This window comes from Nicotiana tabacum, chromosome 7, assembly GCF_000715075.1.
Source record: "Nicotiana tabacum cultivar K326 chromosome 7, ASM71507v2, whole genome shotgun sequence".
In the NCBI taxonomy this organism is placed as follows: domain Eukaryota; kingdom Viridiplantae; phylum Streptophyta; class Magnoliopsida; order Solanales; family Solanaceae; genus Nicotiana; species Nicotiana tabacum.
In genome coordinates this window covers 124,002,145-124,013,079 of record NC_134086.1, presented here as the reverse complement: position 1 = coordinate 124,013,079, position 10,935 = coordinate 124,002,145, and the positions used below count along the sequence as shown (strand labels likewise).

The window sequence follows — 10,935 nt, the reverse complement described above, 5'->3', positions numbered from 1 at the left end:
CATAACCCGATAACCAAACTGATAAGATATTGGTTATTGGGTATCGGTTAATCGGTTATTGATCATTACCGGTTCGGTTATCAGTTTACCCGATAAGGTAAAACTAAAATTAATAGTGTTGATTGCTGAACGTTTGTACAAAGTTTACTGGAAGCTGCTATATATTGTGGCAGAAGCCACAGAACGCCAGAACTACAAGCATTTGATGAATTTAAATTTCAGTTTAAACTGCACATAAACTGCACCCAAAGCTGCACATAAAACCAACATTTCTCACAATAATTTCAGTTTAAAGTTAAACTTCTCACTGAATAATTTTAGCACACAAAGCTGTACATTTTTTGCCTCAAACTAAACATACCCAGTACGACAGTACCTCAATTGCATGTGCATACAAAATACAAACAACTCAAAATTCCAATCTAACAAAAATAGGAGATAAAAAGATCCCAACTTTCACAACCCAAAAATAGATGTATACACAGTAATGTCCAAACTCCAAAGTAATAGTTCAAACACATTAATAACAATGCAAAGTAGTAGCAACCTTAGGATTAACAAGTCCAAAGTCCAAACATAATACATAAAACAAGATGACAATAACTACATCTTACTTTCCACCATCCATCATCACCTTCTTCAATCCTTTCATAGTGACTCCAAACATGTGAGATAGCTTTGAGACCACAAAGTCGAGGCATGGTTACACCTATTAAACATAACAAGAAAATATATTAAGCAAGTAATATTTGTAATCATACTATGTATAACATATAAGTTGAATAATTAACTTACCAAAGTTTTAACTTACAACTATCTAAGATTCTACATATCATCATCGCAGGGTTCGTTTCCAAGATTGGCAAAATCTATGATAATATATATTAACAAGTCAAACAACCAAAATATTAAATAAACTATTTATAAAAATAATATACAATCAAACAAATTAAAATATTGCTACCTTGTTCTAGTTGCTCGAGAACATCTAAATCTTCCTCAACACTTACAGGTAATGGCTCACTTCGAAGCCAATCTTGAAGGCATAGGAGAACTTCCACCAATTTAGGAGTCAATGAACTCCTAAATGAATCAAGAATACGCCCTCCAGTGCTAAATGCACATTCAGATGCAACACTTGAAATAGGAATAGATAATACATCCCGAGCCATCTCAGGAAGAAAGGGGAATCTAGGTGAGTTTACTTTCCACCAAAGCAATATATTGCCGTCTGCTATTTCATTTTCAACTTCTTCTGTAAGATATTTTTTCAATTCTGATTTAGAATCTGAACCTCCAATCCCAACTTTATGTCTTTTTAATTCTTCAAAGAAAGAACCAAAAGATCCATTTGAAGTTTCCATTGTGTCCAATGAAGAGTTAGATAAACATGAAGAGGGACGACAAAATTTATCTTTTGAATAAGACTTTACATACTCATCAAAAAATGAAGTCATGTATGTATGCACTCCCTTCGCGATAATTGGCCCTTTCTCTTCGAACATCTTCGCAAGTGCAAAACTAACAGAATCAAACTTGTACCGAGGATCCAAAACATATGAAATGAAAATCATTTTGTTCATTTTTTCTAGATCACCCCAATACTTATCAAATTTCTCCTTCATCTTCTTTGCCATTGAACCCAACAAAACATCTTCATTTAATATCCATTATTTCAAGTAAACAACAACTTCACAAATTTCAAGAAAATGATGATTTGATGTAACATAAAGTGAGCCAAATACCTTTACAGTAAGATTATAAAATTTTTCAAGAAATTTTGTCAATTTCTTTACATCCTCCCAATCACTACTCAAAAGTGTACCTGCAGGACTTCCATTTTCAATATCAACAAACGCAAGATGATGTGACAAGCCAATATCATGATCAACATATTCTAAAATTGTACTCTCATATTCAATAGCCCTGTTCAACATCAAGTATGTAGAATTCCACCTTGTAGGAACATCCAAACATAAAGATTTCCTAACTAGATTTCCTTCATCACAACATTCCTGAAACTTTTTCCACCTAGCAGGAGACTGCCTGATATATCTCACTGCTTGCCTAATACGTTCAATAGACACAATTGATTCTTTTATACCATCCTGAACAACAAGATTCATAATATGAGCCATACACCTCACGTGAAGGTGCTTACAATTCATAGAATTGGTCCCCCATTTAGTTAACTTCTTAGAAAGCTCCTTCACCGTCGCATCATTTGAACTAGCATTATCAACTGTGACAGTGAAAATCTTTTGTAACACCCACTCTTTCAAACAATTAACAATACTATTTGCCATATCTTCCCCCCTATAACTAAAAATTGGACAAAAGTTGACAATTCTTTTATGCATTTTCCATTCACTATCAATCCAATGAACAGTAATACACATATAATTTATTCGTTGTAAGGAAGTCCAAGTATCAGTTGTAAGACAAACTCTCTGATCTTTAAAAAGCTTCACCAACTTACGTTTTTCATCATTGAAAAGATCAAAACAGTCCCGAGTCACAGTTCTACGTGAAGGAATTCAAAAAAAAGGTTGTGCAACTTTCATAAAATTCATAAAACCTTCCTTTTCAACAAAGCTGAAAGGAAGTTCATCAACGATCACCATACGACACAAAGCCTTCCTACATTGTTCTTGATCAAATTTCCAAGGAACAACAGCTACATCACCCTTATTACCCTCCGGAATAGGGTTAAAGCCTAGTTTTGATTGACTTTTTACAACATCTAAAGGCATTTTAAACACTTGTCCATATGTGTAAGGAGTGATTTCGTACCATTATCTTTTGAATCGGCAAAATATTCTCTTTTGCAATGTTTACAAACACCCTTTTGATTTCCTTCCAGATCAATAATTTGGTCGAAATATTCCCATGCAACAGACCTCTTTTTTCTTTGTTTTTTTGTTTTCGATTGAACTGATTGAGATTGTGATGTGGCATTTGAATTAGAAGCTCCACTTTCACCAATCACCTTATCAATCATGATATTTTCAGCCATGTTTTTGTGTCACTGTGAATTTGATTTAAAAGAAATCAAGCAGCGAGACAACAAAATCTTAAAATGAAACACATATAACTACATATTTAGCTTAAAATCTTAAAATGAAACACATATTTTTTGAATAAATGCTCAATACTTCCTGCCACAACATAGACAATAAACAAGTGAGGATGGGAAACAACTCAGTCTAAGGCTCTAAGCAGCAACTATTAAGCAGGGTAAAATGAAAGATAAGTACGGACAACAGAGAAAGAAAACACCACCTTCGTTTGTTATACAACACCAAATTTTCAGGATGTTACCCACTAAATTTGCATGATGTTATAGTATAAATCAGTGTAGTATAAATCAGTATAGTATGAAAAAGGAAACCAAACAATCAGTGTAGTATAAATTCAAGAAACCAAACATTTTAGGGAAACCATTTTTCGAGCTTCATAAAAAAGGAAAATATGCAAAAATTGATTTCTAAGATACCAAACTAAGACGAATTCAGAAATGGGATATGAAACACTAACCTTAGTGCAATGCTCTGCCGGAAAAAGATATAGAAAACTGAGTTTTGACGGGCTCAGTCGTGTGGGCGTGACTGCGTGAGTCATGAGGTAGAGAACTGGTGAGGGCTTGACTGCTTGAGCCGTGTGGCCGGTGGCGGACTGGCGGAGAACTGGTGAGGTTTGACTTCTGAGGATGAGGACTGAGGACTGAGGGAGTGAGTGAGGCGGACAACAGAGAAAGCAAAGCAGTATATGAAATAATAAAAATGAAACCCTAGTATTACTAGACTAAAGGGTAGACTAGTAAATTAGTAAACCCTTATTGTGTTATCGGTTTACCCAATAACAGAATTGATAAACCAAGTCCGAACCGATAACCCAATAAGAATTTTTTTTTACCCGTTACCGAACCATTAGCCCAATAACCCAATACCGATAATCCAATAAGTAATTAACGGTTCGGGTTATCGGTTTTACCTGATATATGCCCACTCCTACACCTACTAATAAAAGTATTAATGTTTTGATTTATAAGGCAGCTTTAGGTAAGTACATTAATTCCCAAAAGTTAAACTTCAAACCTAAGGCTATCAATTCTTCTCAGAGTCTTAGCATTAATAGTGATACCTTCAATAATAAAGATACTCATGCTATATGCCACCAACATTTTAAAATCCAAACTCACAATAAATTTTCGAACCTTCTCATATAGAAAGAATTTTCTGATTATTCACAGGGGACCCCAATCGTTGGCACTGCCTCACCCGCCCACTCTCCCCTACCTTCGTTAATTCCATAAGGGCCAACTCCCACTGAAATGCCACGTGGCATAAGCGTGGCTAAGCTTAATAACTCTCCACCAATACACTTTGATAGTGATATAATGATATTTTCCCCTACTAATACTAATGACATCACACCCTCCTCACCCAATGCATGCAATCGACACTTGGCCAATCCTATTGCGCAAGTAGACATGCATATGGACATTCTAGAAGTTAACCTACACACACGCATAATATATCTTCCATGCAAACCAAATCTAACTCCTACAATCTCCAATCATTCCCTAATTCCCACGCCCCTCCCTCATCTTATAATGCCAGGGTTATTAATTCCCCTAAATAGGAGATCAACTCGACTAGTCCTCCCAACTCACAGACTGTAATGACTCGATTGATCATTTTGCTTTCTAGAATTCCGTTCCCCTGAATAAGACTTCCCGTACTTGCTTTTACTAATTTATGACTTGCGAGAATGGTTGGTTTGGGGTTTGGATGAGTTTGGGTTGAAATCGGAACACTTGGTTCCTTAAGGTTGGCTTAAAATACCAAGTTTGACTTCGGTCAACATTTTGAGTAAACGATCTCGGAATTGGGATTTGACGGTTCCAATAGGTTTGTATGATAATTTCGGACTTGGGCGTATGTTCGGATCCGGTTTTGGATGACCCAGGAGCGTTTCGGCACCTAATAGTAAAAGTTGGTTTTTTAAGGATTTTGAAGTTCTTTAAATTTGATTTGGAGCGAGTTTTGGTGTTATCAAGGTTTGAATTGAATTCTGAGACCGACAATAGTTCCGTAATATCATTTAAGACTTGCACGCAAAGTTTGGTGTCATTTCGAGTAGTTTAAGTATGATTCGGCGCATTCTGCGAATTAGGAAAACTTGAAGTTCAAAGTTTGATCCAATTTGGTTTGGCGGTATGATTCTTGGTTTCGTTGTTGTTTTTCACATTTAGAGAATTCAATCAAGTCCGTATTATGATTACAGACATGTTAGTGCCTTTGGACAGGGTCTCGAGTGGCTCGAGTGCATTTCGGACCCCTCGGAGCTAAGTGCATGAAACTAGATTTTGCCCAGTTTTGGTTTCCTTCTTCACAAACGCGAAAGGACCATCGTGTTTGCGTAGAAGGAGTTGGGCTGGGGGATGGGATTGCACTTCGTGTTCGCGATAAGTACTCCGTGTTCACGACGGTCTAGGCCAGTGGACTTCGCGTTCGCGTAGAGTAGAGTAGCTGGTACGGGACAACTTTGTTCTTCGCGTTCGCGATGAAAGGCCTTCAGAGGGCTTGGGCCAACGGCCTTCGCGAACGCGAGGCCCCTTTCGCATTTGCGATGAAGGGGCAGCTAGGTGGTGATTTTAAAAAATCGAGACCTAGTCATATTTGGGTACATTTATTACACATTTGGGCGATTGGGGAGCTCTCAAATAAGGGATTTCGACTTAACATCTTGAGGTAAGTAAATTATACATAATGTGAGTTAAATACATAGTTTCTGGGTAGATTATAACATGTGAATTAGTGAAAATTATGGTTTCAGATGTAAACCTAGGGTTTTGCTAAAAATAAGATTTAACCACGAAATTTGTTATGGAATTTAGTAGAAATCATATATTTATGTTCCTTAGGTTATGAGTAACAACTTCCTCTAAAGAATTTTGGAATCCGAGCATGTGGGCCCGGGGGTGAATTTTATGAATCTTGCAATTTAGGTTGGGTAACCACTTAAATGGGGGAATTGTGAACTTTTGAGCGTAGATTGATTAGTTTATGTAATATTTGACTAGTTTCGAGTCGTTCGGCATCAAATTTGGAGATTTGGATGTGTTCTTGAATTTGGAAGTAGGCTTAAGACAAGGTAAGTCTCCTTTCTAACCTTGTAAAAGGGAAATTTTCCCATAGGTAAATTTAATTAAAAATGTGAGTATTTGTGGGGGCTACGTACCTACGAGGTAACGAGCGTCCGTACGTAGCTACTATTCCTGTTATGTCTGGGTAGTTTAAGTTTACACCATGCTTGTGAATACCGTTATTTGATGATACTTGTTATTTGTATTAAATGGAATTAAGTTGAGACTTCTAACAATTTAAAGCTTCAAGTTGTATTGCCTTTTTATTTTTAAGAAAAGAATTTAAGAAAGAATTTGATTTCAGTGATTAAATTTATAATTGATCACGTCACATGAATGATTCTCGATCGGGGTGAATAGATTCATTTATGGTTCACGTCGTTCGACCCTTCAATAGTGCACATTTTATTATTATATTAGATCGGGCCGTACGACCTCGACATAACTTGCACATGCTATTTATTTGGAACTTTGTGTGATTTGGATTGTTTTAATGCCTTGAATGTAAATTATTAAATGATATGACTGAAATTGACACTATATTTATGAAAGAAGAACTTATCACTTCCTGTTATTGAGCTTTCCGTATTATTTATGATATACATGCTTAGCATAACACTTTAATTATATTATTGTTGGCCCTAGTAAGTGTCAAGTCGACCCCTCGTTACTACTTCTTCAAGGTTAGATTGAATACTTACTGGGTACATATTGTTTATGTACTCATACTATGCTTCTGTACTTAATTGTATAGGATCTGAGGCAGGCGCATCTAGTTATCCACCAGTCGCGCATACTTAATTCGGACTGAGGCTTACGGTGAGCTGCTCCTTTGCCAGTCATTCAGTAGCATGCCGGAGTTTCTCTTTTGCTTGTATCTGTCTATTCTATTTCATACAGTAGGATAATCATCTTTTATATATTCTACTAGTTGCCCACATATTTGTGATACTAGATCTTGACACATATTAGTAGACTTGATTTTTGGGGTTGTATTTATGTAATTATGATTTCTTTTAGGTGTTCCCAGTTCAGTTTCCTTAAAAATCCGTTATTTTATCGAGTGTTTTAAATTCAAGTTAAGTTAGATGTTGGGATTGTTTAATAAAATAAACGAGAATTCACTAGTTGATCAGTGTTGGCTTGTTTAGCAACGGTGTTGGGCGCTATCACGACCTATAATAGAACTTGGGTCGTGACAACATGGTATCAGAATACTAGGTTCACGTGGGTCTCACAAGTGATGGGCATGCCTAATAGAGTCTTGCGGATCGGTACAGAGACGTCTGTACTTATCTTCGAGAGGCTATAGGGTGTTAGGAAACTACTCTATATTCGTCTTCTATCGTACAGTTAATGGTATACTAAATTTCTTTCTTCTATTCTCTCACAGATGGTGAGGATGCGTACGACTGACGTTCCAAACCCGGGAGGAGCTACTTCCCCCATTGCTAGAGGCCGAGGTAAAGTCCAGCGGAGGGCACCGACTCGAGGTAGGGGACGAGGGCGTCCCAGAGCTGCCCCAGTTGCACCACCAGCAGATCCTGTAGATGATCTCGTTATTGAGGAGCAGGGAAAGGTGCCCACAACAGAGCTAGCCCCGGTAGATTTCATGACGGCATCGGGCTTTCAGGAGGTCATGGACTGTATGCTGCGGTTCATGGATTCTATGACCCAAACTAGTTTATTTCCAGCAGACCCAGCCACATCTCAGGTGGTAGGGGGAGAACAAACCCCTACCGTTGAAGCTCCTAGGCATGCAGCCGCAGTGTATCAGACTCCGGGCACACTACTTGAGGATGGGGCCCAGCCATTTGCAGCAGTGGCACCTGAGCCCAGACCAGCTACGAATGGTGATCCACAAAAGTTGTTGGACAGATGGACTAGGCTACACCCTCTTATCTTTGGGGTGAGCATCATGAGGATGCTCTGAATTTCATTGATAGGTGTAGGGACAGACTGCACAACATGAGGATAATGGAGTTTCATGGGGTTGACTTCACTACTTTCCAGCTGGAGGGCAGAGCCCGTAGATGGTGGCAGTCTTATGTTCTCGGTAGACCAGCAGGTTTCCCTCCCATTACTTGGGGCCTGTTCATACAACTTTTCTTGGATAGATATATTCCACCCCCCAAGAGGGAAGAGTTTCAGTATCAGTTTGAGCAACTTGAGTAGGGTCATATGTCGTAATATTCTCTAGGATCACATTATTGCCATTTATGATAACTATAGGTGTCCCTGGTTTATAGGAGGGGACTTCAATGAATTATGAGTCAAAAAGAAAAATGGGGTGGTAGACCGATAAATAGAGGCTTGATTGTTATTTTGCCAATGGTGCATGACTACAACAATACCCCCAAGCCTCAGTCCTACACCTCCCCAAAACGTATTCTGACCATAACCCACTGCTAATTAACCTTACCCAACCACATAACAGACCTATAGATCGACCATTCCGCTTAGAATCTTATTGGTGCACCCACCCCAATTTTACCTCTATAGTTTACAACAGTTGGCAGGGTAAGGAATTTTGGGATGCTACTCAATCTTTCCAACATAATGTTATCAACTGGAGTAAGAATACATTTGGGGATATTTTCCATAAAAAGAAAAAACTCCTAGCTAGACTTAACGGTGTCCAAGAGTCTTGTCACTACCCTACTAGTATTTTTGTCCAAAATTTAGAATAAAGCCTCTCGCTTGAATACAATACACTTCTTAATATTGAGGAGGACTACTGGAAACTATGCTCCCGTATTAATTGGTTAAACGAGGGAGATGCCAACAAATTTTTTTTCACCTCTCAGTTATTAATAGACGTAGGAAAAATAGAATCTCTTTCTTTAAAGACGATAACTGGATCATGGATCAGGATAGACTTATGGAGCACACCCTAGCTTACTTCCAGTCTGTTTTTTCGACTAGTCATATCTCCATTAACTGGAAAGATATCAACATGAGTCCTGTAAGTTTCAATACTACTAACCTTACTGAAATAGATAGAACCCTAGTGGATCAAGAAATCATATCGGCCCTATTCTCCTTTAAGACCTTTAATTAAACAGGTCCAGATGGATTTCATCCATTCTTTTACCAAAAAAACTGGAACATTGTAGGGCCCTCAATTATTAGGCTTTGTCACGAAATTTTTAGGACCCAATCAATTCCCCATTATATTAATAAAACCTACTTATGCCTCATCCCCAAGTTTCATAATGCTAACAATCTCAAATTATTTTAGCCTATTAGTCTTTGCAATACTATTTATAAGATCATTACAAAGATTATTGTCAACCGCATGAATCTCCTACTGGACAAAATCATTAGTCAATGCCAAACTAGTTTCCTTAAAGGGCATAAAGCGTGTGATAATGCAATCATCATCCAAGAAATCATCAGCCACATCCAAAAACTTCAAGGCTCTAGAGGTAAGTTCATCCTTAAAATAGACCTTGAAAAAGCCTTTGATAGGCTTGAGTGGTCCTTTGTCTATCGAGCCTTGAAATTCTTTAAATTCGCTCCAAACATCTCTAGATTAATCATGAGATGTATTTCTACTAGAACTATTGCAGTACTGGTAAATGGAGGCAAAACTAACTTCTTCGCTCCTCCTAGAGGCTTCCGGCAAGGGGACCCCATGTCCCCTTATATCTTTATCCTATGCATGAAACTCTTATCAGTATATATTAACCACCAAATTGATGTTGGCATTTGGGACCCTATAAAATTAAGCCCCACTGGTCCCCAACTATCACTTCTCTTCTTTACAGATGTTCTCACACTTATGTCAAATGCCTCCATAGAGTCTGCTAACTCAATTCACCATTGCCTTTCCCGCTTCTGCTCTCTCTCTCTATGGACAAAAGATCAACAACACCAAGTCAAAAATCCTCTTCTCTAAAAACTATAATAACTCTTTAATTGAAGCCATTACTTCCAAATTTAATATTAATCATACAGACACTTTTGGTAAATATTTAGTTTTTTCTATATTAAATAAGAGGCCAAAAGCTTCTGACGTCCAATACATTATCGACAACATGCAAAGCAAACTTTCGGGATGGAAAACCAACTTTCTTACCCCATCGGGTAGACTAACCCTTGCTCTTGCAACCCTCAACACTATTCCAAACCATTCCTTCAAATCCCAGCAAAGAACCTCAAGCATATAGACAAAATCCAGCTGGATTTTATATGGGGCTCTACTAATAGCCTTAAAAAGCTCCACTACCTTCGCTGGGGAACTCTCACTCGTCCTAAAGCTCAAGGAGGTCTTGGACTTAGACCAGCCTCCCAAAAAAATAATGCTTCTTTAGCCAGTCTCTCCTAGAGACTCTACATAAAGCCAAGCTCCCTTTGGCTACCACTCTAATCACCAAATATGGTAGATGTAATTATTCCCCCAAAAGCTCCTTTATTTGGCAGAATATTCTCCGTAGCTGGGACATTTGCTCCCAAGGTTTAACTTGGGTAGTAGGCAACGACAAGCACAATGACCTCTGGAATTCAAAATGGATTCCTCACTCAAACAGCCTTCGCTCCATTATCCACGAGCCATTGCACTACTCAGACCTTAATCTTAAAGTTGAGTCTTTACGCCAAGATAATAATTGGATATGGTATAACATCTCCTTTGAAATTCTAGAGGATATTAAAAACAAGATCAGGACCATCCATTTCCAAACTACACCTAATTGCACAGACACCCCTATCTGGTCACTTAACACCAATAGATTATTCACTTCTAATTCAGTTTACAAGCTTCAACAACAAGACACTCATAC

General features: G+C 38.0%; 1 protein-coding gene across 1 annotated transcript; it reads right to left on the bottom strand.

Moving 5' to 3' along the window:
* Nucleotides 1-908: 908 nt before the first annotated feature.
* Nucleotides 909-1,637, bottom strand: LOC142162267 (zinc finger BED domain-containing protein RICESLEEPER 2-like). Its single transcript, XM_075218599.1, has 2 exons — nucleotides 1,011-1,637; nucleotides 909-917 (listed from the first exon to the last, which is right to left on the bottom strand). Exons 1-2 carry the CDS (start codon nucleotides 1,635-1,637, stop codon nucleotides 909-911), a joined length of 636 nt encoding a protein of 211 aa, XP_075074700.1.
* Between the last annotated feature and the right edge of the window lie 9,298 nt (nucleotides 1,638-10,935).